The sequence below is a fragment of the Tachyglossus aculeatus genome, chromosome 9, assembly GCF_015852505.1.
Source record: "Tachyglossus aculeatus isolate mTacAcu1 chromosome 9, mTacAcu1.pri, whole genome shotgun sequence".
Classification (NCBI taxonomy): domain Eukaryota; kingdom Metazoa; phylum Chordata; class Mammalia; order Monotremata; family Tachyglossidae; genus Tachyglossus; species Tachyglossus aculeatus.
Window position 1 is genome coordinate 59,785,108 of NC_052074.1, and position 26,426 is coordinate 59,811,533.

Consider the following 26,426-nt stretch of genomic DNA (forward strand, 5'->3'; position numbering starts at 1 on the left):
CTAACGTCAACCTTCTCACTGAACCTCGATCTCGGTCACAAGGTCATGAAGCAGTCAAGTGACAGAGCTGGGATTAGACCCCAGATCCTCTGACTCATTCATTCATTCATTCATTCAATCGAATTTATTGAGCGCTTACTGTGTGCAGAGCACTGTAGTAAGCGCTTGGGAAGTACAAGTTGGCAACATATAGAGACGATCCCTACCCAACAGCGGACTCACAGTCTAGAAGGGGGAAAGAGACAACAAAACAAAACATATTAACAAGATAAAATAAATAGAATAGTAAATATGTACAAGTAAAATAGAGTAATAAATCTGTACAAGAGCAGGCCCATGCTCTTTCCACTAGGCAACACTGCTTCAATCCATCAGTCCATGGTAGATATTGAACGCTTATTGTGTCCAGCGCACTTGTAGTAAGCGGTTTCTACACTGCCCTTCCTGACTAAGCTTTCATTTCCCCTACTTTTTCTTCCTTCTATGTCAAGGTCAAGAGATAGGAGGAAATCCAGTAGAGGACCATGAGATTGAAGCCAGTATTGGATAATGTTTCAAGGAGAAGGGGATGATCCAAAGGCAGAAGGCAGCTGAGAGGTCAAGGAGGATTAAGATGGAATAGAGACTTTTGAATCTGGCAAAAATAAGGTTTTTAATGGCCTTAGAGAGGGCAGTTTCTCTGGGGTGAAGGAAACAGAAGCCAGTTTGGAGGGAGTCAAGGAGAGAATTGGAGGAGAGGAAATGGAGGCAGTGGGTACAGACAACTCACTGAAGGAGATTGGTGAGGAGTGGTTGGATGGTGATGGGGTGACAATGAGGGAGCCATCGGATCAAGAGAGGGTTTTTGTTTTGTTTTATTTTGTTTTTTAGGATAGGGGATACATGTCCATGTTAGAGAAAATGTTCGGGGTATCACATGTGGTTTGGGGATTTTTTTACAAAGGCCCTCAAAGAAAAATAGAATGACCTAGTAGATAGAGCATAGGCCTAAGAGTCAGAAGGACCTCGGCTGTGTGACCTTGGGCAAATCACTTAACTTCTCTGTGCCTCATTTACCTCATCTGTAAAATGGAGATTAAAAATGTAAGCAACATAGTGGGTTTACCTACTGTGTCCAATCTGATTAGCTTGTATCTACCCCAACAGTTAGTACAGTGCCTAGCACATAGTAAAGTGCTTAACAAATAACTAAAAAAAAAAGGAAAAGCAGGGAAAATGTTGTAATGTTTCTTGCTAAGGATCGTCTCAATAAATGGGGGAAAATTTCCTTCAGAAAAAATAAGCACAAGCCACAAAATCTGTTTTCTGTTTTTAAAGGGCAGTAATTGCAGGCTAGAAATAATAGTGCTGTGTTGTCTCCAGTAAGTGAACTCCGATGTCTTCTTCTCTATCTTTTACTGATTTCTATTCCATGTTGTAACTATCCATTTCAACTCAACACAGAATTTTAAGCAAGCCGCTTTTGAAATTTTTTTTATTCATTTTATTAATTTTTGATTGACTGGACCAATCAAGACCTTGGAACTCCTCAAACTAAATTATCATTAGTCGACAGCTCCAAACTCCTCCTCTATTAGCCCCATAGCCAGAATGGCAAAGAAATCGTAAAATTAACTGAGATTAGTTTGTCTTTTCCTCCTTCCCTTACAAACCGTCAGTCAGCAAGAATACCATCAACATGTCTACCAACTCTGTTATATTGTATTCTCCCAAGCACTTAGTACAGTAAGCTCTCAATAAATACAATTGATGGATTGATTGTCAATGGGGTTACAACTCCATACTGAGTGTTTAGGATTCATATTATTTATTATTCATATTGCCCTCATCAACCAATCAGTGGTATTTACTGAGCATTTATTGTTTCCACAGCACTGTACTAAGCACTTGTAAGAGTACAGTAAAACAGAGTTGATAGACACAATTACAATTTCCATGTCCAAACTGATTAGCTTGTATCCATCCCAGCTCTTAGTACAGTATCTGGCACGTAGTAAGTGCTTAACAAACACCGTAAAAAAATTTACATTCTAATGGGGGAGATGGACTTTGAAATAAATTACAGATAGGAGAAGTAGCAGAATACAAAAGTGCTGAGCGGTTGGGGTGGGGGTGGTATGAATGAGCCTCGAAGTGCTTAAAGGGTAGAGACCACAAGTGCATAGACCACACAGAAGGGAGGGAGAATCAGGTGGGGAGCTGAGAGGGTTCTTGGAGGAGAAATCATTTTAGTAGGGTTTTGAAGATGGGGAGAGTTGTGGGCTTTCCGATTATGAGGGAGGAGGGAGTACCAGGCCAGAGGGAGTAAGTGGGCAAGGTGTTGGTAGTGAGACAGATGAGATCGAGGTATAGTGATTAGGTTGGCACTACAGGAGGGCAGTAAGTGAGCTGGGTTGTAGTGGGAGAGGAACGAGGTTAGCAAGGAGGGGTAGAGCTGATTGATGGTTGGGAAAAAGTTTCTGTTTGGTTCGGTGGTGGATGGGCAAATACTGGCGATACCTGAGGAGTGGGAAAATGTATGTTAAACGTTTCATTTTTCAGAAGACAACAGAGTGAAGCAGAATAAGAATAGAGGCTGGAGGCAGAGAGGTCAACAGGGAGGCTGATGCAGCATGGAAGCAGGTTATGACAAGTTCTTGGACTAATATGGTAGCAGTTCAGATGGGGAGGAAGGATTGGATTCTAGTGAGGTGGTGGAGGTAGAATCGAAAGGATTCAGGGACAGAGTGACCACATGAGTTGAATTAGAGAGATGGGTCAACGATAAAAACCAAGGTTATGGGATTGTGAGAGAGGGAGGATGGTGGTATTCACAGTTTAGTTGGGGAGATAAGAATCAGCGGGATAGTGGGGAGTGGGCATGGATGAGGAAGGCATGTTGGAGAAAAGTGACTTTAAGAAGGGAACTCCTAGGTATAATAAAATGTTTAGCATTGTGTTCCAAAGACAGTTGATGTCAGACAGTGCTCTACGCACAACAGGTATGGAGAACTATGCTCGATACAGAGAGCACTAAGTTAATTTCTCTGCCCAAAATAAATACAGACTGATGATTAATGATGGTGATGGCCCATTCTCTCTGGTTGTTCTTTTTGCATCTTCCTTGCTGCTTCATTTCACATTTTCATTCTGCATTCTATCCCTATTTAGTAGTCCAGGAAATACTTAGTCCTCTTTAAGTCAGAATTCACTTTTTTCAAGAAACCTTTTCGATTAGCCAATGCAGGATTTGAGAAGAAACCAAGACCAAATGCTCCAAAATACTTAATACAGCAGCTGAAACTCTCAGTGCTCCCAACAGATCCAAGACATTTCTCTACTATTTGTATCCCTTTCCATCTTTATATTGACAAATGGAGTATTATTTGCTTCTTGCTTGTGTCCTTTAAAAAAAACCCCAACTTGTTGCCTGAGTATATGTGATCAGTTTTGCATCATTCTATTTGAATAAAAAGCATTGTAATGCATTATTCTTATAGTAAATTGGGCTACAATGATTTTTACTATTCTGTATGGAAGGAATCAATACACATTCTAGAAATTCTAGTTCTGCCAATAATAGGACTAAGGTACCTTTAGCGATCAGATCAGGTTGCCTAGTGTTTGCCATATCCAGAAGGAACCTGATATAGTAGTAAGATTGGAAGAAATTACAATCCGAATCCTTGGAATAGATGTTATTTATAACTATTGGAGAATGGAATCCCACTCATAAAGTCCTATGAGGCTTCCCCAGCCTAGTTTATATATTGCATCCTATATTGAAAAACCTATATTGAAAAACCCAAAAGTTGTGCCTCATGTTTTAAGGAAAAGATTGGCAGATGCTTTGATGATTCTAGAGTCACAAAAAGGCCAACACTTTTTTGTCCCCAGTGGATTCAAGAGCTCCTGTACCACAAGGTTAATAGTTATTGCATTCTGGCCCAGTCTGTAAGATTGAGAAATGGAGGAGTTATTCTAATTATTAATAATAATTATTATTTCTGTTTGTTAAGTGCTTACTATGTGCCAACCACTGTACCTCCTGTTAAGGTAGATATAAGATTATAAGGTTGGACAAAGTCCCTGTCCCACATGGGACTCACAGTAGAAGGAAGTTGGATTTTATCCCCATTTTACAGATAAAGAAACTGAGGCACAGAGAAGTTAAGTTACTTGCTTCAAAAAAGATTTAGAGAAGGCTGAATAAGAACTTGGCATTCCTCCCCAAAGGGGATACTACAGATCTTTGCCTTTTTCCTTGCAAAGCCAAGGATTCGGGACATTCTGTACAGAATTATGGCTACAGATGGTATCAGGATGTGTCACATTTATTCTTGCAAAGAAGATCAAAGGTATTTATTTTGGAAACAAGAAATGTGTAGTTTAGCACAGTACAGAATATACAGTTCTGTGTCGTATTAAATCTCTACGACGGGTGGAATCAAAATAATTTAGCAGTACAAGTGGATTTGTGCTGAGAACTAGCTGACAAAATAGGCATTCAGTCACCACCTGGTACAAACTAAGAAAGAAAGAAGGGGATCTTTCTGTTGGAAATCATCATGGCTACCAAGGGCACATACAGCACACCCTGCTGCCTTGCCCAGCCTCCAAAAGCTCTGCTGTAAATAAGAATCTTGGCTTCTTCTGCCTGCAGACTCAAATTTCCCCTGCACTCTGCTTGCAAGGCAGCTGACAGAAAGCCAAGTTTACCGTCTCAAACATCGTCTCAACTGACTTCCCTAGCAGCTGCGGATCTGGGGGTCTGGTTGTCCTTCAAGCCCTCTTCCCGTTCTGCTTCAGTTTCAGTCCCGGCCTCGTGAAATGATTTATACAGAGCTGTCCTCATTTCTCATTGAATCCTGGCAAAAGGTGATGGTGAATGCAATGTGCTACTTCTGATATATCAACTGGCAAAGCAACTACAAAAAGGCACTGACTAGTGAAACTTTATTTGCAAAACAAATCATTCAGCTAAAAGGTTGTTCTACCTTCCATGGTCCATCTCCAAGTCCTGCAATTCTACCTAGAGGGATACTCACTGATAAGGGAGCAGTGTGGCCTAATAGGTAAAGCACAGGCCTGACTCCTAATGGGAGTCAGAAGGACCTGGGTTCTAATCCCAGCTCTGCCACTTGCCTGCTGTGTGATCTTGGACAAGTCACTTCACTTCTCTGTGCCTCAGTTACCTCATCTGTAAAATGGGGATTGAAACGGTGAGCCCCATGTGGGACGGGAATGTGTCCAACCCAATTTATTTGTATCCACCCCACTGCTTAGTACAGTGACTGGCACAGAGTAAGTGCTTAACAAAAACCACAATTATTATTAAAAATTATTATTATGCTTTCCAAAAATTCCCAAATGATCACTCTTGATGGCCCACCACCATAAAAACTGCCATTGGGCTCTGTCTGCCATTGGACCCCTGCCTTTCTGTCTTATATTCATTCATTCATTCAATTGTATTTATTGAACACTTACTGTGTGCAGAGCACTGTACTAAGCACTTGGGAAGTACAAGTTGGCAACATATAGAGACGGTCCCTACCCAACAGTGGGCTCACAGTCTAGAAGGGGGAGACAGAGAACAAAACAAAACATATTAACAAAATAAAATGAATGAATAAATATGTACAAATAAAATAAATAGAGTAATAAATACGTACAAACATATATACATATATACAGGTGCTGTGGGGAGGGGATGGAGGTAAGGCAGGGAGGATGGAGGTGGGAGGAGGGACATTTCTGCTTCTCACTGAGCCCCAAGGAATAGGCTAGAAGGGTTTGTAAATATCTGAGACTAGAGCTTTTATTTCTACCGATTTATGAAGGGGGTTCAGGAATATACTTAGTTAATCCCATGCCAAGCAACCCAGGGGTAGCAATTGGTGTCGTGTAAACCGAAAACTTTGTTAGCTTGAGGTCTCCCTAGATAAATATGTAAGTCTCAAAGTAAAATCTTTGTTACCCAGGCAATCCGTCAGTCAATTGTATTTATTGCTCGCTTACTGAGTGCACAGCACCATACTAAGAACTTGGGAGAGTACAGTATCACCTACACATTTCCTGCCCACAACAAGTTTACAGACTAGAGGGGGAGATATCCCGTGTGCTGGAGGAATAGGGAGTGGCAATTAATCCAAAATCCCAGTTAAGTAAGAGTCAGGATTAGTCAGGGCCATTCTGCAAACTATTCTTAGGCAAGCAACTGTGCGTGAGTTACAGGAGAGACCAGGAGAGTTGTCACAAATAGGACTAAAGCTAGTGCAGGAGCCTCTAAGCTGAATCCCGGCCACATTACGTTTACCTGTTTGGTGGAGATGCAGACTATGGAAATACATTACAGCAACTACTGTTGGAGAGAGGACTGCTTACTTATCAGATTTGCCAAACACTTTCCACTTGACTGCCCACCCAGCTCGTAGATGCCCCAAGAAAACTGCATTCAGCTGGCTTTATTAGTTCCTTCCTACTTCTGATGGGGGTTTGGGCCTTCCCTGATTATTAGAGAATCCACCTGAAGGGTGAAAAAAAGCAGCGTGATCTAGTGGAAAGAGCACAGGCCTGGGAATCAAAGGACCTGGGTTCTAATGCTGCTCTGCCACTTGTCTGCTAGGTGACCTTGAGCAAGTCGCTTAGCTTCTCCGAGCTTCAGTTCTCTCATCTGTAAAATGGGGATTAAGGCTGTGAACCCCATGTGGGACATGGACAGCATCCAACCTGATTAACTTTATGGCACATAATAAGCACTTAAAAAATATCATTGGAAAAAAAAAACCTCTCAGGGATGGAAAGACCAAGATGACTGACCAAAGTTGAGGAAGTCAGGAAAACAATGAAATATCTATCCACTGCTTGTTGGCTTTTTTCCAGTGTTTACCGTGACAAAGCGTTGTTGTCCATCTTTACTCTCTTTCAACTTTTAAACGTGGAGTTGTCGCTGACTGAGGAGGAAGCAGCTGGTTAGGAAAGTCCACATGTGACCTAAAAAGCAAGGAGCCATTTGACCAAATAACTCCTCTCAAGGAGGGGAGGGAGGACGCAGCAGTCTTGAAGACTGTTCCCTTGAATGCAAGAACCCTTTTAGTGGAATCTGGGAGTCAGAGGGAGCAGTGGAAGGTGGGAGTGAAAGGTGAGAAGATGTGGACAAAAATGTGAAAATGCCTTCAGTTGCTCCTAAATCCAGCCAACGATGCAGTCACCAGACAAAGGATCCGCTATACATGGAGTAACTTTCAGTCACGTGTTCATCCTTCAGACTCATTTGTACATGGGAGACATGTTTAGGAGAGAAGCAGGAGTTTTGCATATGAAGAACAACCACATAAAGGAAATCAAATTCCATAATTGCAGTTATGGCATTTGTTAAGCCATAACTAGGAGCCATAATTAGGAGGCCTTCCCAGACTGAGCCCCCTCCTTCCTCTCCCCCTCCTTTCCCTTTCCATTCCCCCCGCCTTACCTCCTTCCCTTCCCCACAGCACCTGTATATATGTATATATGTTTGTACGTATTTATTACTCTATTTATTTATTTATTTTACTTGTACATATCTATTCTATTTATTTTATTTTGTTAATATGTTTTATTTTGTTCTCTGTCTCCCCCTTCTAGACTGTGAGCCCACTCTTGGGTAGGGACCATCTCTATATGTTGCCAACTTGTACTTTCCAAGCGATTAGTACAGTGCTCTGCACACAGTAAGCGCTCAATAAATACGATTGATTGGTTGATTGATTTGTTAAGTGCTTACCACAGGCCAAGCATTGTTCTAAGCTCTGGGGCAGATACAGGGTTATCAGTTTGGACAGAGTCCCTGTCCCATGTGGAGCTCACAGTTTAGGTATGAGGGAGTAGGTTTCAGTCCCCATTTTACAGATGAGGAAACTGAGGCACAGAGAAATTAAGTAGCTTGTCCAAAGTCACACAGCAGACAAGTGGCAGAGCTAGGTTTAGAATCCAGGTCTTCTGACTCATTCATTCATTCAATCATATTTATTGAGCACTTACTGTGTGCAGAGCACTGTACTAAGCGCTTGGGAAGTACAAGTCGGCAACATATAGAGACGGTCCCTACCCAACAACGGGCTCACAGTCGAGAAGTCTCCAAAGCCCGTGCTCTTTCCACTAGGCCACACTGCTTTGACCTAAAAGCTTACAAGTGACCATAAAAAAATTACAAATGAGACTTCTGAAGTTTTAAGTGCTTACTGAAACCTTTACCTCATTTCTGTTCAGGCCTAAAGTAGAGTGCTTGGGACATTGTATATGGTTAATAGATGTTAATAGTTAAGCAAAATCAAAAACAATTTAAAAAGCCTAGGAAATCCTGCATCATTGAGAGAAAGCAGATCTGGATAATGAGAGCTATAATACAACAGTGCTCCATTTTGATTTCAAGTCCAGGTCCCCTGAATTCAAGACAAAACACTGGTATAGAAAATGGTGACGATGAAAACCTATTCTTATGCTACCCCACTTAAACTTGTCTCTGTTAGCATTTTTGGAGATAGAGTCCTCATCGGTGGCATTCATTGAGCACTTACTATGTGCAGAGGACTGTACTAAGTGCTTAGGAGAGTAAAATACAACACAGTGGACAATGCAACAGAGTTGGATTCATGGTCATAGTCTGTATAGCACCGCCGCAAATAGGCTTTAGTCTCATTGCTGATAGACTTGGAAAAATTTAGTGAAGTCTCAAAATAAGATACATAATTCACAAGGAGTCATAATGTAAATCTTCAATGGCTAATATCGGTTTCCAATTCTGATTGGCAGCTAGCACCGATTTTGAAATGACAGTCAACATTTTAAAATCCATTATCAATTTAAAATAACTATTAATGACAAATAAATTCAACAACATTTCCCCTGTTGGACTTCCAGAATAATGGAAAAAAAGAACAGTTCCACAAATCTGACATGTGTGCACTGCTAATTTAGACCCTGTTGGAAAAAAAAAAAGGTTTTTAAAAAATAGACTGAAGCCAATTTCCAGTTTCCTATTTTTCAAAACTTTCCCCTTCAACCCCGTAAAACATTTTGGTCTGTGGAGGGAAGACAACATAATAGAGCTGACTCTTCTTCTGACCTGCAGGATAACAGCAGAGGGACTGACACTTAGGGTGGAGGAAACGATTTTCATTTAATTTCTTCCAGTTTTCTAGTGCAGTTTCCCTAAATGATGACAGATTGATTCCCATAACGTTCAGAAAGTCACTGGATATAAAGATCTCCTGGCACTGACACAGGCCCCCGATGACAACGTTTCACTGTTTTTTAAGTGGTTGTCCTTTTGAGAGTACTTATGATCAACTCAGATCAGGAATAAGCACTTTTCTGAGTTCCACTGCCTGTTGGAAAATTACAAGGTTCCTCCTCATTTATTCCCAAATTTTCAGCTCTAAATCTTTGACAAAGTACCTCTTTTTTGGCTTTGATTCTTTACATATGCCAGAGTATTATGCCATGTTAAATCCAAGAGAAGCAGCATGGCCTAGTGAAAAAAGCAAGGGCTTGGGAGTCAGAGGACCTGGGTTCTAAACCTGGCTCCGCCACTTGTCTGGGCAAGTCAATTCACTTCTCTTGTGCCTCAGTTATCTCATCTGGAAAATGGGGATTGAGACCGTGAGCCCCACGTGAGTCGTGGACTGTGTCCAAACTGATTAGCTTGTACTGAACTTCGTACAGTGCCACTAGTACGCTTAGTGCGCTTAGTAAATGCCACTAAAAAAATAACCCACCACAGCCAATACGCCTAATAGAGTGGAATGAACTTGGAACCCATTTACAGGAAAAATATGAAGCATATGTTGACCACCAACACTTCCAGGTTCAGATTGACGGACATCCATCTAGAGCTCTTTCTCATTAAGTCATCTCTCTTCCCAACCTCTCTCTCCTTTTCCTCTCCAACCTGGTCTCCCTTTGGAATGTTAAATTGATGCTCTAATTTGCTTCATTCTAAAGGGAATCATCCATGTGGAGCTCATCATGAAGTTTAGCTAATGGCCTAATGCTAAAATTCCCTTGTAATAACAGCTCCATCTGCTGCTCCAGACATAAAGGCCAAGCTGTCGTCCTGAGACCGTTCCAGCTAATCCCAGGAGAAAATTCTCTGAACTGCAGGAGCTTGGTGGTACTTTCAGAAAGGACCACCTTCTAGATAATGGAAGCAAAGTTTTAGAGCTCTGAAGTCTAGGTAAATATGCCTCCTACTAAGTTAAAGAAACACTATGTTCTCTACAAAATATGTGCTCAATGTATACTATAGGTCTAGATACACATCAATCAATCAATCAATCAATCGTATTTATTGAGTGCTTACCGTGTGCAGAGCACTGTACAAGTTGGCAACATATAGAGATGGTCCCTACCCAACAGTGGGCTCACAGTCTAGAAAGGGGAGACAGAGAACAAAACAGAACATATTAACAAAATAAAATAAATAGAATATATATCTCTAGACTGTAAGCTCATTTTGGGTAGAGAATGCATCTAACCAACTCTGTAATATTGTACTCCCCCAAGCACTTAGTACAGTGCTCTGCACACAGTAAGTGCTTAGGAAATACGATTGATTGACTGATTGATCACACACATAATTAATTAATGATGGCATTTATTAAGCGCTTACTACGCGCAAAGCACTGTTCTAAGCGCTGAGGAGTTTACAAGGTGATCAGGTTGTCCCACATGGGGCTCACAGTCTTAATCCCCATTTTACAGATGAGGTAACTGAGGCACAGAGAAGTGAAGTGACTTGCCCAAAGTCACACGTCACACATAATTGCCTTAGGAGAAGCAGTGTCACCTATTGGACAGGGGCCTGGAGTCAGAGGACCTGGGTTCTAATTTCACCTCTGCCATTTGCCTGCTGCGTGACCTTGGTCTAGTCACTCAACTGCTTGGTGCCTAATTTCCTTCATCTGCAAGATGGGGATTCAATAACCCTCATCCTTAGACTGTAAACCCCATGTGGGAATTGATTAGCTTGTATCTACCCCAGTGGTTAGTACAGTGTTTGGCACACAGCAAGGACTTAACCAATACCACAATCATTACTATTTTTATTTCCACTGATGGTAAAATTCAACTATAGAGTACGTGTGGTTAAAAAAAAACGAGGAACTTAAAATCCCTGACCGCACCATGCTTTACCCAGAGACGGTGATCTAATATACTGCTCTACTGTCAATGGTTTTAGTGACCGTTTTTACTCTTGCTTCCTTATCTTAGGATCTTTTCAAAACTTGTGCTCCAAAAGAGCCTCTTCTGCTCCAAACTATTCTTTCCTTTCTGGTTACATTAAATTTCAGTTGGCTATATTTCATTTCACATATTTAAGAAATAACATCCTTTCGCCCATTTTGGGAACAAAGTCATGATCTTGGGTACTCTTGGTAAACCCCTGCCCCATTTACACATATTATAGTTCCTTGTTTATATAAATATGCAAAGGAAATGCACACAGTGCACACAATGTACTCAATTCTCTGCTTCGGATCTGGAAGGTAGGAAAAAAGACACCATTCCTCTGCCGATGTCTTGGATTTTTCCCAATACTGGTAACCTCAGCAGATGTAAGCAGAAAAATTTCCTTAAATTCCCAAAATACCAGTAAAGGCTTTGGAATGAATCTGATTTCTTGCATGTTTCAGAGGACCAAAAGCATTTCACACCTTTCTAAGTGCCACTTGGCTAAAGTTAAAGAATGTTACAGCGTAAGTTAGCCCCACATTATAGCTTGAAAAGTACATGTCACAATCCCGGAGACTTGATGCAGTAGAACGAAAAGGATTCTGTTCTAAGAACAGAACAGTATGAGGAAATTAAGATTCCTTCCAGATCCTAGCTTGACTCACCACACCTCCTGCTTAAACAGCAGATTGAAAATCCTTAATTCAAAAGTAACATAATGGCCTCTAGCAGATTAGCCTATTGACATCAATCAATCAACAAGTATTTATTGTGCACTTACTATGTGCAGAACACTGTATTAAACCCTTGGGATAGTAAAATAAAACAGAAATAGCAGACACAGCACCTGCCCATCATCAGCCTCCTCTCTGATCTCCCATCCTCCTGTCTCTCCCTGCTTCGGTCTATACATCACTCTGCTGCCTGGATTATCTTAGTACAGAAACACTCTGGGCATCTCACTCCCCTCGTCAAAAATCTCCAGTGGTTGCCTGTCAACCTACGAATCAAGCAAAAACTCCTAACTCTTGGCTTCAGGGCTCTCCATCACCTCGCCCCCTCCTACCTCACCTCCCTTCTCTCCTTCTCCAGCCGAGCCCGCACCCTCCGCTCCTCTGCCGCTAACCTCCTCACTGTGCCTCGTTCTCGCCTGTCCCGCCGTTGACCTCCGGCCCATGTCATCATCAATCATATTTATTGAGTGCTTACTGTGTGCAGAGCATTGTCCTACCTCTAGCCTGGAATGCCCTCCCTCTGCACATCTGCCAAGCTAGCTCTCTTCCTCCCTTCAAAGCCCTACTGAGAGCTCACCTCCTCCAGGAGGCCTTCCCAGACTGAGCCCCCTTTTTCCTCTCCTCCTCCCCCTCATAGCACTTGTATATATTTTTACAGATTTATTACTCTTTATTTTACTTGTACATATTTACTATTCCATTTATTTTGTTAATGATCATCATCAATCGTATTTATTGAGCGCTTACTCTGTGCAGAGCACTGTACTAAGCGCTTGGGAAGTACAAGTTGGCAACATATAGAGACAGTCCCTACCCAACAGTGGGCTCACAGTCTAAAAGGGGGAGACAGAGAACAAAACCAAACATACTAACAAAATAAAATAAATAGAATAGATACGTACAAGTAAAATAAATAAATAAATAAATAAATAGAGTAACAAATATGTACAAACATATATACATATATACAGGTGCTGTGGGGAAGGGAAGGAGGTAAGATGGGGCAGGGGGGAGGTAAGATGGGGGGTGCATATAGATATAATTCTATTTGTTCTGACGATTTTGACACCTGTCTACATGTTTTGTTTTGTTGTCTGTCTCCCCCTTCTAGACTGTGAGCCCATTGTTGGGGTAGGGACCATCTCTATATGTTGCCGACTTGTACTCCCCAAGCGCTTAGTACAGTGCTCTGCACACAGTAAGTGCTCAATAAATATGATTGAAAGAATGAATGAATGCCCATAATGAGTTTACAGTCTAGAGAGAGAGAGAAAGGCAGACACTAGTATGAATAAATAATTTATAATATATAATTTTAAGACATGTACACAAGTGCTGTAGGATTGGGGGTGGGGGTGGGGCGAATATCAAATGGGAGAAGGTCACAGCAGATCCTAGTTGTGTGACAAAATTAGCCCAGTAGAACTCAAGGTGCTGGTGGACATAGGACACAAAGAATTGTGCACACCTATTTGTGTGTTGGTCAGCAAAGGAAGGAAACTTGACTGTGATTTCTAGAACATAGCAACCAGACATGGGTCCCTCCTGCGTTCTTCTTTCGTCAGGATGAGATAGGATGGAGATGCAAATATGAGCAGGGTCACCCAGCTGCCTTTCTCAAGGATGTGTTCCTTGCTCAGCTGCATCCTTCACCACCTGACCATACTGGCCAGATGGTTAGTGGTACAGTAAAATTCTTTTTTATCTGGGCACCAGCCTGAGAGCTGAAGATATGGTCAGTCAGTACAGGTGTCAAGATTCCCAAGGTTCGAGGTAGACTTGAGTTCCGTGTCTTGTACAAATTGGCACAAAACACTGATAATAATAATGATAACAATAATAATAGTAATGGTAGTTGTTAAGTGCTTACTATGTGCCAGGCACTATACTAAGCTCTGGGGTGGATACAAGCAAATTGGGTGGACACAGTCCCTGTCCCTCATGGAGCTCACAGTCTCAATCCCCATTTTACAGATAAGATAACTGAGGTGCAGAGAAGTGAAATGACTTGTCCAAGGTCACACAGAAGACAGTGGCGGAGAGGGGATTAGAACCCATGACCCCAGGCCCCCGCTCTATCCATTACTCCATGCTGCTTCTCCCAAAATGCTCTTGCCCTGAACAGCAGACTTGGCCTGTAGGGGCCTTAAACAATAAATTAGTCGTCACCTCCAAATTTGTCCAACCGTCATACAAAGGAAACATGTTTCCTGCCTTGAATTTCCAGAGATAGAGAGCCCGGTTGCTTCCTCAAGGGAGCAAGACAGGAATAATTGTTAGCACTCAGCAAAAAACCCACCCCTCCATGGTTTCACCCAAAGAGGAGGAAGAGAATGAACTATCTATCCTACCATTCCCTTTCTTATGCAAGCTTCCTTCCAGAAAAATCTCAAGATCTTTTCTCTTTCCTTATGATCCTTGATCTCTCTACCATGTTTGACATTAATTAATTAATGATGGTACTTGTTAAGCGTTTACTATGTGCCAAGCACCATTCTAAGCATTGAGGTAGATACAAGGTAATCAGGTTGTCCCACATGGGGCTCACAGTCCATAATCCCCATTTTATAGATGAGGGAAATGAGGCACAGAGAAGTTAAGTGACTTGCTCAAAGTCACACAGCTGATAAGTGGTGGAACCGGGATAAGAACTCATGACCTCTGACTCACAAGCCTGGGCTCTTTCCGCTAAGCCACGCTGCATGGCTGACCAATCTCTCAAGCTAGAAACTCTTTCTTTGCATTCAGTCATTCAATCGTATTTATTGAGCACTTACTGTGTGCAAAGCACTGTACTAAGTGCTTGGGAAAGTAAAATATAACAATAAACTGGCACATTCCTTACCCACAAAGAGCTTACAGTCTAGAGACAAGTTCACAGTCTAGCTCTCTCCAGTTTTGGTTTTTACAGGCCTAATACTCTTGTAGTTCTCATCCTAGTTCCTTGACCCTTTTTTCTAAGTTTCCATTGCTGCCTGCCTTGCGTGTTCTAATATCTGAAATTCAGAGAGCACTCCCTTAATTTAAGCTCTGACTTGAAGAATTTTATGAATCCCATTTAAAGTTCATCGGTCTCTGGCATCTTACCAGGAGTCATTACTCCTATCCTTAGTAGATTTTATCTTTAGTAGGAATATATTTTAAAATGGAATTTGACATTTTCCAGGGTGGTGGAGATGTCAGCTTTCTCAGCCTTTTAAGATTTTCTCTTCCAGGAAGAGATTCTAATCTTTTGTCCTTTTACTTAGTCTTTAGATCAGGTTAACAAACATTGGGGCAGCAATAATTAGTAACTTAACCTCGCACTAACCTTATTAACGCTGTTGAAAAAGCCATTGGCTTCATGTAACAAGGTCTTCCTTCCCTCCATAAGGCGGTCAAATTCTTCTTGCAGTACACTTAGTTTCTGGTTGGAAAGCTGGAAGTGTTCTTTCTCCACATAGTTCTCAGACAATAAAATTCTGAGGGCCTCACCTTTGAGCTTTTCCACAACAGAATTCCATTCCTGTAAGAGAAAATGTTCCCTTAGTTCATTCCATCTTTCCTTACCCTCAGGGTCACTAAAGAGTTGAGTAGAATAGCTGCTTGGTTAATTCATTCATTCATTCAATCATATTTATTGAGCACTTATTGGGTGCAAAGCACTGTACTAAGTGCTTAGGAGAGTACAATATGGCAATAAACAGAACACTGTCTGCCCACACAGAGCTTACAGTCTAGAGTCAACTCAATTGTTCACTGTAGAGGAGGGAGAAGTGGTGTGGATAATACAAAACACCAGACTACACAAATCCTGAGCCCACTGTTGGGTAGGGACTGTTTCTATATGTTGCCAATTTGTACTTCCCAAGCGCTTAGTACAGTGCTCTGCACATAGTAAGCTCTCAATAAATACGATTGATGATGATGATGAGGAGAGGCAGGCTTATCTTGATTGCGTTGGGCAGACAGTCAAGAGAACAGCAGTTCTGGGTAAATGGTCCAAACTACTGTGGGGGTTGTAGCACCGAAGAGGGTTGAAAGGAAACAGGCTCCTAGTTTAGGATCTGCTTTAGGAAATCACTGAGGAGATTGATGATGATGATGATGATGGTATTTGTTAAGCGCTTACTATGTGGAAAGCACTGTTCTAAGTGCTGGGGGGATACAAGGTGATCAGGTTGTCCCACGTGGGGCTCATAATCTTAATCCCCATTTTACAGATGAGGTAACTGAGGCACAGAGAAGTTAAGTGACTTGCCCAAAGTCACACAGCTGATAAGTGGCAGAGCCGGGATTAGAGCCCATGACCCGTGACTCCCAAGACCATGCTCTTTCCACTGAGCTACGCTGCTTCTCTACAATAATCTCAAACAATCAATTAAGTAAGCAATGTGCCCTAGTGGATAGAGCACAACCCTGGGAGTTAGAAGAACCTGTGTTCTAATCCTAGCTCCACTATTTGTCTGCTGTGTGACCTTGGGCAAGTCACTTCACTTCTCTGTACCTCAATTACCTCATCTGTGAAATGGGGATTAAGATAGTAAGCCCCATGAAGGACCTAGACTGTATCCAACCTGATTACTTTGTATCTAGCCCAGTGCTTAGAGCAATGACTGACACATAACAAATGCTTAATAAATACCATTAAAAAAAATGAATGCTTAATGTGTGCAGAGAACTGTATTAAGCACTTGGAAGAATACAATATAATAATAATGATGGTATTTTTCAAGCACTTACTATTTACCAGGCACTGTACTAAGCGCTGGGGTGGATACAAGCAAATCAGGTTGGACACAGTCCCTGTCCCACGTGGGGCTTACAGTCTCGAACCTCATTTTACAGATGAGGTAACTGAGGCCCAGAGAAGTGAAGTGATTTGCTCAAGGTCCCACAGCAGACAAGTGGCAGAGCCGGGATTAGAACCCATGACCTTCTGACCCCCAGGCCCGTGCTCTGATCACTACACCATATAGCAGAGTTGGTAGACATATTTCCTGCCCACAGGGAGCTTACAGTCTAGGGGGGAGACAGTCATTCATATAAGTATAAATGAATAAATAATGGATATATTGAATATAAATAAATAAATCATGGATACATTCATATAACCAACAAGGTACAGATATATTAATATAAATATATAATGGATACATTAACAAATACCACAATTATTACTGTGAGCCCGTTGTTGGGTAGGGATTGTCTCTATTAGTTGCCAACTTGTACTTTCCAAGTGCTTAGTACAGTGCTATGCACACAGTAGATGCTTAATAAATATGACTGAATGAATGAATAAATAAATTGTGGATATAATAATATAAATATAAATAAAATATAAATAAAAAATTATGGACATAGATTTCATAAAGAATCAATAGTTACTATTATACTGAATAGTAATATTTAGAAGATGCTGCTTTTTGGAGCTTTATGTCTCTCCTTTATTCCCCTACCCCTTGCTACCATTGCTCCCGGTAGGTGAACTGAGTTTCTAGCTGGATTGTCAATCTTAAGGGGCCTCTGGGAGGGGGAAAATGTTTTCCTTGAACTAAGCCTTCCTGGACTTGTCTAAATCCATCTATTCCTTCTATTTATTTTATTCTAACAAAAAACTATCTTGTTTCTACACAAATGATCAGAGGAAGTTTGCCAACTCTTGAGATTTTTATGGAAAGGGTGTGCAAGGTTACATGTTTGTAGTGGCATATAACTACATTTTGAGTCTACCAACTTTGTTATACTGTATTCTCCCTAGCTCTTAGTTCAATGCTCTGCATAGAGTAAGTGCTTAATACATATGATTGATCAATGTTTGGGGTACTAAGTCTTTCCAGAACCCACAGGGTTGGGTTAACTTCCCTTTGGAGGTATTTCCAGATCTGGGAAATTTATTTGTCTAAATTTCTATGATTTTTTTATTTACCAAAGATTACTATTTGTGAATACAATGCAAAGTCGTGTGACCTAATGGAAAGAGCACTAAACTGGGAGTCAGAGAACCTAGGTTTTAATCCCTTGCTCTGCCACTTGCCTGCCTTTTGATTTAGGGCAAGTCACTAAACTTCTCTGTGCCTCAGTAACCTCATCTGTAAAATGGGGATTCAATACCTATTCTCCCACCAACAGATTATGAGCCCTGGGTGGGACAGGGACTGCATCTGGCCTGATTATCTTGATTTTACCCCATGCTTAGTATATTGCTTGCCATATACTGAACACTTGGAAAATATTTATTCATTCAATTAAATTTAGTGAGCACTTACTGTGTGCAGAGCACTGTACTAAGTGCTTGGGAAGTACAAATCGGCAACATTTAGAGATGGTCCCCACCCAACAACGGGCTCACAGTCTAGAAAGGGAAGTACAAATCAGCAATATTTAGAGATGGAGCCAACAACGGGCTCACAGTCTAGAAATATCACAATTACTATTATTGGAACTAATACTAATAACAACTGGGGGGGTTTGTTTAGCACTTACAATGTGCCAAGCACTTAATAAGTGGTGAGATAGATAAAAAATAATCAGGGTGGACACAGTCTTTGTCCCACATGGGGCTCATAGTCTAAGACTGATGGAGAATAGGAATTTAATCTCCATTTTGAGGGAAAGGGAACAGGGGCACAGAGAGGTTAAGTGCCTCGCCTAAAGTCACACAACAGAAATGGGTTTAGAAACCAGGCCTCCTGACTCCCAGTCCTGTGCTCTTTCCACCACAATATGCTGCTCCTTAAGCCCCCACAATTTGAAGGATGAGAAAAACTTGGAGAGCAGGCAGGGGGGAGTAATGAATGTTAGAGTGTTAGCAAAACCTCGAGCAATTGGGAGAAAGGGTGATTTGATCATTTGCAAGTCTAAGAAGGATTACTTTAATCATCTCCACTGAGGACAAAATAAGAAGAAATTGATGCAGGAAGGATTTGTTAGAGAGAATAGGGAAGCTTTCTGAAGTCCTAGTTCAGATTGCCAATTTATATTTAGGTATCTCCTTTCCTGACATTGAATAAATCGGTCAATACTTTTTGTCGGAAATGGTTTAGATGATTCCAGGTGGACTCTGGAAGATCCTTCTGGATTGCCCATTTTCTAATATTAAATGCCACATTGCCCTACTCACCTAGAATAAACGAAGAACTTGGCTAGAGAAGTCCAGGGGATCAAATGGGGTCTGTACTCTGGCCTAACTCTGCTGAAACAGAAAGTAAAATTCCTCAGAGGAAGGTAAAAAAATTAAACTCTATTCTATAACTATCTTCATAAATTTGCCTTCAGTGGGAATTTTCCAAGCCCGATTAAGGGAAATTGTCAACCCAAGACCAATTTCTTTGAAAATCTCCTTAACCTTGTGCTTTCTTTATACCATAATGAGACTGCTACAACCTCCTAATCAGGCTGAATAGGCCTATTTTGTGCCTTTTCACTTTCCCCCCCAAAATCCATAGGCTTCTAATTACAATTTCATATAGCCTCTGTGGGTATTTAACTTCAGCCAAATCCATTCAGTAGTCCTATACAATCTTCTCAGGAAATTGGTTCTGTTTTCTTTATATATCTTATGGGCAGTTTCTGATGCATTTCTACCCAATTTTGATGATGAATTTCCCTAGCTATTTTTCATAGGGGAAGGCTTTATGGGCTGGCTTTTTTGAAAAAAAAAAAAAGATGATATCTTCAAGCAGTAATCTGAATCCATCACACTTTTCCACCTCCTCTCCCCTGCCGCAAAATATGGTCCTCATTCTGATCAAGAGGACTGAAACCCAATGGAGAAAATTTTAGTTAATTCTCTCTGAGCATGTACCTGCCTAAGTGCTAAGTCTTTAATGACTCTCATTTAGCAAGGGAATATTCCTAGCATTTGTCTCTACCAAAAGCAAGGTGAAGCCTGCCATCGCCTTGGCTATATTTCTGAACCATTAAAGACACCCAGCACTGCATGTACTTGGACCGGTGGCGATTCTATGGGTCACATCATTATTCTCATTTTTCTCTCACAGTAGCAGTCCTTTTAAACCATGCCTTTCACTATTCCATTTACTGAAGAAATTGAGCTGTTCCTGGATGCCTTGATTGAAAGGGTACTTTTAAGAGGATTAGAGATGACAGACAAGGAGGTGAAAATGGATTTAAAAAAAAATGAATGTCCTAGACTAGTTCTCTAAACAAAACTATGGATTGTCATTAAACATTAAAAAAAATTCCTGGTAAGTGGCTGGAGAGGGAAATATACCTATTCTTTCAACTGAGGGGAAAAATAATCCACTTTATTTACATTCAAAATACCCTGGGTTGGGTGTCTTTGCTTGAAGAACCCTCTAGGGAAAATAAAAGCTTTCATAGAACGAATGACCAAAGTCAGCTTCAAAGGAAGAGAGAGAGGAGGAGATAAAGGCCAAGACAGACCACTAGATCTTAAGTTCCTCCAATCAATAAATCAATGGTTTTTACTGAGCATTTACTGTGTGCAGACAGCTGTACTAAGCTCTTGGGATAGTACACTAGACTGTAAACTCATTGTGGGCAGGGAATGGGACTGTTTATTGTTGTATTGTACTCTCCCAAGCTCTTAGTACAGTACTCTACACACAGCAAGTGCTCAATAAATACAATTGAATGAATAATTCAGCAGAATTAGATGGTAAACACCTTGACAGCAGGGATCATTTCTACCAGCTCTGTTGTAATCTCCCAAGTGATTAGTATAGTGCTCTGTCAACAGTATGCGCTTAATAAATACCAGTAGGGCACACATGGCTGATCTTTAAATGCAATCGAGGCAGGAGGGAGGGTCAGCTATAAACTGTTCTTTTCAACCTACAGTGCTCTGCACAGAGTAAGTGCTTAATAAATGCAACTGAAGGAATGAATGAACTCCACCCATATGCACAGTTAGAATCTCACCATCATTGGTATTTGTTAAGTGCTTACACAACATTCAAAGTGCTGGTTGGTACAAGTTAATGAAGTCAGACACAGTTCCTGTCCCTCACGGGGCTCACTGTCTAGGTAGGAGGAAGAAAGGGTATTTAATCCCCATTTTATGTTTGAGGGAATGACCCCATAGCTCATTCGTGTTCTGCCTCTCTCATACGAACTATGGCACAAGTCTCTATTAGCAGGAGGAAGAATGGTGCTTCTGAGATGTGTAAACGTGTTAACCCCAAATTCCATTCCTCTGCCAAATGTCCTGAAGTCAGCGGTAAAATCATACCTAGAAAGGCCCTTGATATACCTAAAGATCTGTTTTTCAGTTCCAGAGAAAATACTAGTGGTGGAGATGTTTAATCCTTGTGGGTGAGGGTGGATCAATGTGTGACTGACACTCCCATCTATATAGTTCGTAAGTAAAACGATAAATTCTTACTGGGCCAATAAATCAGTCCCATTCAGGGTCTGTAGCTGATTTTTGAGGTTTTCTTATCCTCTGGAACCCTTTGCTCATGGAGTACCATTCCTCACCTGATTGCCGTCTGCCACAGTTATTCAACGATTTAGCGACAAAGTTCATAATCAAGTAGAACCAAGCAGAAATGCAGCACATTTAGGTGGAGAAAAATTAATTCTCAACTATTCTCAAAAGTCTAATTTCAAACAGAGACTCGCATGAAGAAATGCTCTTTTCTCCCTCCCCTGTCACTTCAGAGAGATTTAGATTTGGTCTTTAGTTGCTGAATTCCAAAGGGTATAATTTTGGACTTTTCATTTCAGAAGTTAGCTGTGAGCTTCAACATGTCCTGGACAAGCCATTTGTATTAAAAGTGGAAGGAATGCAATTGGCAGCTATCACACAGATTGCTTTTCAGGGGCTACCTCTTAAGGATTTTGAAATGTTGGTTTTTTGATGGAATTTTTTTAAAAAGTAAAGCTTTGTAGTTTTCTTCAACCTAGAATCCCTTAGTCACAGTTTTTTTTTAATCTTAGTGACATGTCTTGCCCAAGAGGAATTTACAGACAGAAGTATTTACAATTCTACATGGTTGAAGGATGATTTTTGATGGAATTTCCCCATGAAGAATGTGTTTCTATAAGACATTTGCATGGTAAAATTCAACATTTTGGGTGTCATTCATTCATTCAATTCATTCAGTCGTATTTATGGAGTGTTTACTTTGTGCAGAGCTCTGTAATAAGCTCTTGGGAGAGTACAATATAACAGTAAACAAACACATTCCCTGCCCACAAAGATTTTACAGTCTAGAGGGCCCCCCTTCCCTATGGGACCTAGTTTTTTTTTCATTTTTTTATGGTATTTGTTAAGCACTTACTATGTACTAGGCACTGTACTGGCGTTGATCCAAGTTAATCATGTTGGACACAGTCCTTATCCCACATAGGGCTCACAGTCTTAATCCCCATTTTACAGATGAGGAATTAATCTCAGCACATTTGGTGAATTGTCAGACCTAAGTTAATGCTGCCGGTTTCTCCTTCGTTTCTGGGACTGGGACTGTGTACAACTCCACCCCAACGTAAAGTATCATGCCTAGCACATAGTATGTGCTGCACAAATACCACAATTTTTGGTAAGTGCCTAGAGTCTGTGCAGGCTGGAAAAGGGCTATAAGAAACAGCAGAGAGCTCTCCAAATCCTTGGCAAATGTTGTCCTGAGTCCAGGAGAAAGCCTCCATAGGATTTGACCTCCAGAGGAAATAACCAATTTGCACCGTTGTAATGTAATGCTTTCAATCAATCCATCACATTTGTTGAGCACTTATTCATTCATTCATTCAATCGTATCTATTGAGTGCTTACTGTGTGCAGAGCACTGTACTAAGCGCTTGGGAAGGACAAGTTGGCGACATATAGAGACAGTCCCTACCCACCAACGGGCTCACAGTCTAGAAGGGGGAGACACACAACGAAACAAAACACGTGGACAGGTGTCAAGTCGTCAGAATAAATAGAATTAAAGCTAAATACACATCATTAACAAAATGAATAGAACAGTAAATATGTACAAGTGAAATAAATAGAGTAATAAATCTGTACAAACATATATACAGGTGCTGTGGGGACTTATGTACATCGCTGCAATTTATTTATTACTCAATGTCTGGGGCATATGGGGTATACAGGTGCACACTTATTGTGTGCACAGCACTATACTAAGTGCTTAAGAGAGTACTATAATAACAATAATTATCACTGTGGTATTTGTTGAGCTCTTACTGTATGCCAGGCACTGTACTAAGTGTAGGCATGGATACAAGCAAATTGGGTTGGACACAGTCCCTGTCCCTTATGGGGCTCACATTCTCAATCCCCATTTTACAGATGAAGGGACTGAGGCCATAGAGAAGTGAAGTGATTTGCCCAAGGCCACCCAGCAGACAAGTGGCAGAGCCGGGATTAGAACCCATGACCTTCTGACTCCCAGGATCGTGCTCTATCCACTAAACCATGCTGCTTCTCTATAATTCGTTGGCACGTTCCCTACTTGGGCTGAAGGGTCGGGGCACTCAGAGCACATCACCGTGGATAATTAGCTGAGATGAGTGAGGCATCAGAGAAATCTACAGAATTTTTGAAACCCTCAATTAGGGTGGCCCCAAGCCAGCCTGGTCTAAATCTAATGATATCTGCATGTTGCTTAGGTGCTTCGAATTAGGGCTGAGATTAACAGCTATTAAAATATTAAAACCCCTTGAGTTCCAACCAGCTTAAATAGAATTAATCGAACAGCACATCAAAGAATGGGAAAAGCTTTCTTCAAAAGATAAGACTAGACAAGAGAAATGATTCAGCAGTGCCGGGATTTCTGTTTGGACAAAGAGCTAGAGAACAATTTCTGTTCTGCACCCAATCCGACTAATCCAACAAAATATTTCATTATATCAATAGTTTCAAACTGAAAGCTGGGAGGCTGCATGGCTAGTGGAAAGAGGCATGGGCCTGAGAGTCGGAGAACCTGGGTTCTAATCCTGATCCTCCATTTGCCTGCTGTGTGACCTTGGGCAAATCACTTCACTTCTCTGTGCCTCAGTTTCCTCATCTGTAAAATGGGGATTCCCCATCTGTTCTCTGTCCTACCTAGACTGTGAGCCCCATGTGGGAAGGGATGAAGTCCAGCCTGATTAATTTCTACCCCAGAGGGGTGTACAGTGCTTGGCACATACCAAACATCTAACAAATATCACAATTTATTATTATTGTTATTATTATTATAATTATTAAATCTCTAACTTTCCTTGCAGGGAGAATAAGGAAGCAGAATGCTCTAATCAATCAATCATATTTATTGAGCACTTACTGTGTGCAAAGCACTGTACTAAGCGCTTGGGAAGTACAAGTAAGGTGTGCTTCCAATTCTCCTATTGAATAAAAAGAACTGTGAAGTGTGGAATGTCACAGATATTTCAGAAAGTAGAAACCACAAGGAATTAAACACACAATCTCACTGACTAGTCTCAAAGGAATTTCGGTTCTTGAAAATAGCTCTCCATTTCTGAAACTGAAGCTTTTGGTGAGAAGAATTAATAATCCAGGTGTGTGACTGTGGCTGAGAAAAATGCATGATCAAACAATCCCTCCTCCATGCATATGTACAGTGCTCTGCACACAGTAAGCGCTCAATAAATACAACTGAATGAATGAATATGTAATTTGTTGTGCTTGCTGCACTTACTTTTTATAGTATCTAGTGCTATTTTGGATTTCTGTGTCTTGTTATGAGAATCCTTTCAAAGTCTTTGCTCCAAAAGAATCACCCAGTTTTTTCATCTCTCTTCTTCTGGATGGATGGTTGGACTGGATAGATTTCCTTGTATCCACCCCAGCGCTTAGTACAGTGCTTGGCACATAGTAAGTGTTTAACAAATACCACAATGATCATTATTACTGTAATTATTATAACTAAGTTGCACAAACCCCTCTGTTCACAAATACAATTTTTTCTTTCCCGGTAATTCCCAGGACTGAAACTATCTCCTGGGATAATGGTCATGAGAAGAGATGCTCTAAATCGCTCTGTTCTCAAAGTTTTCATCCTCTTTTCCCCTCTTTAGGAAACCCAATATAATAGAGAGAATCAAGCAGACACTTCTGACTGTTGGCTTAATTCAATCAATCGATCAATCAATGCTATTTACTGAGCACTTACTATGTGCAGAGCACTTTATTAAGCACTTGGAAAAGTACAACAGAATTAGCAGACACGTTCCCTGCCCATTAACATGTTCAGAAAACCAACTTTCTCGCTCCTATTTATCTACTCTCCTCTCTCATTACTCCCCAAATTGCCCTCTTCATGCAGACCTCTTGCTTACATTCCTTCTCCTCCTGAAACTCCCACCCTTTTAAATCCAACAGGCCCCATCTTTAATGCTCTTCTGAAATCATATTTCCTCCAGGAAGTCTTCCCTGAGAAGCAGCGTGGCTCAGTGGAAAGAGCCTGGGCTTTGGAGTCAGAGGTCATGGGTTCAAATCCCAGCTCCGCCACTTGTCAGCTGTGTGACTTTGGGCAAGTCACTTCACTTCTCTGGGCCTCAGTTACCTCATCTGTAAAATGGGGATGAAGACTGTGAGCCCCATGTGGGACAATCTCATCACCTTGTAACCTCCCCAGCGCTTAGAAGAGTGCTTTACACATAGTAAGCGCTTAATAAATGCCATCATTATTATTATTCCCTGATTAATTTATTTTCCATCCCAGGTTAAGTGCCTTGTGGGCAGGGCACGTGTCTACCAACTCTGTTATACTATACCCACCCAAACGCTTAGTACAGCAATCTGCATACTGTAAATGTATAATAAATGCTATTCACTGATTAATTTATTCTATCACTCAACTACTCTTTCAGCACTTCTTGCATATTGCTATTTGCATAAGCACTTGCAAATTCACAACTTGATGCAATTCTGTTCATCTTGATATACATACCCTTTTATTTATGTCTGTTTATTTTTATATTGTCCTCTCCCAGGCGCTTAGCACAGTGGTCTGCACACAATAAGTGCTCAATTATTGCACGACTGAATGACTATTTAAACATGAACCGAGAAGCAGCATGGCTTAGTGGATAGAGCCTATGCCTGAAAGTCAGAAGGACCTGAGTTCTAATCCCGCCTCCTCCACTTAATAATAATGATGCCATTTTATTAAGCGCTTACTATGTGCAAACAACTGTTCCAAGCGCTGGGGAGGTTACAAGGTGATCACGTTGTCCCGGGGGGGCTCACAGTCTTAATCCCCATTTTACAGATGATGTAACTGAGGCACAGAGAAGTTAAGTGACTTGTCCAAAGTCACACAGCTGACAATTGGTGGAGCTGGGATTTGAACCCATGACCTCTGACTCCAAAGCCTGTGCTCTTTCCACTGAGCCACACTGCTCTTCCACTTGCCTGCTGTGTGACCTTGGATGTGACTTCTCTCTGTAAAATGGGGATTAAGACCGTTAGCCATTAGCTTGTACCTAACCCATCCCTTTGAACACCACCTGGCACACAGTAAGTGCTTAATGAATACCATAAAAAACCCTCATACACCTATCTGCTTCTACTTTTTTCTCTTC

At 41.1% G+C, this 26,426-nt stretch overlaps 1 protein-coding gene across 1 annotated transcript in view; it reads right to left on the minus strand.

Moving 5' to 3' along the window:
- Positions 1 to 26,426, minus strand: part of CCDC141 (coiled-coil domain containing 141) — a 145,871-nt gene that overhangs the window by 63,894 nt on the left and 55,551 nt on the right. Inside the window, exon 8 of the mRNA XM_038751341.1 lies at positions 15,238 to 15,432. Coding sequence (XP_038607269.1) covers positions 15,238 to 15,432 — 195 coding nt within the window. The remainder of the gene's footprint in view (positions 1 to 15,237; positions 15,433 to 26,426) is intronic.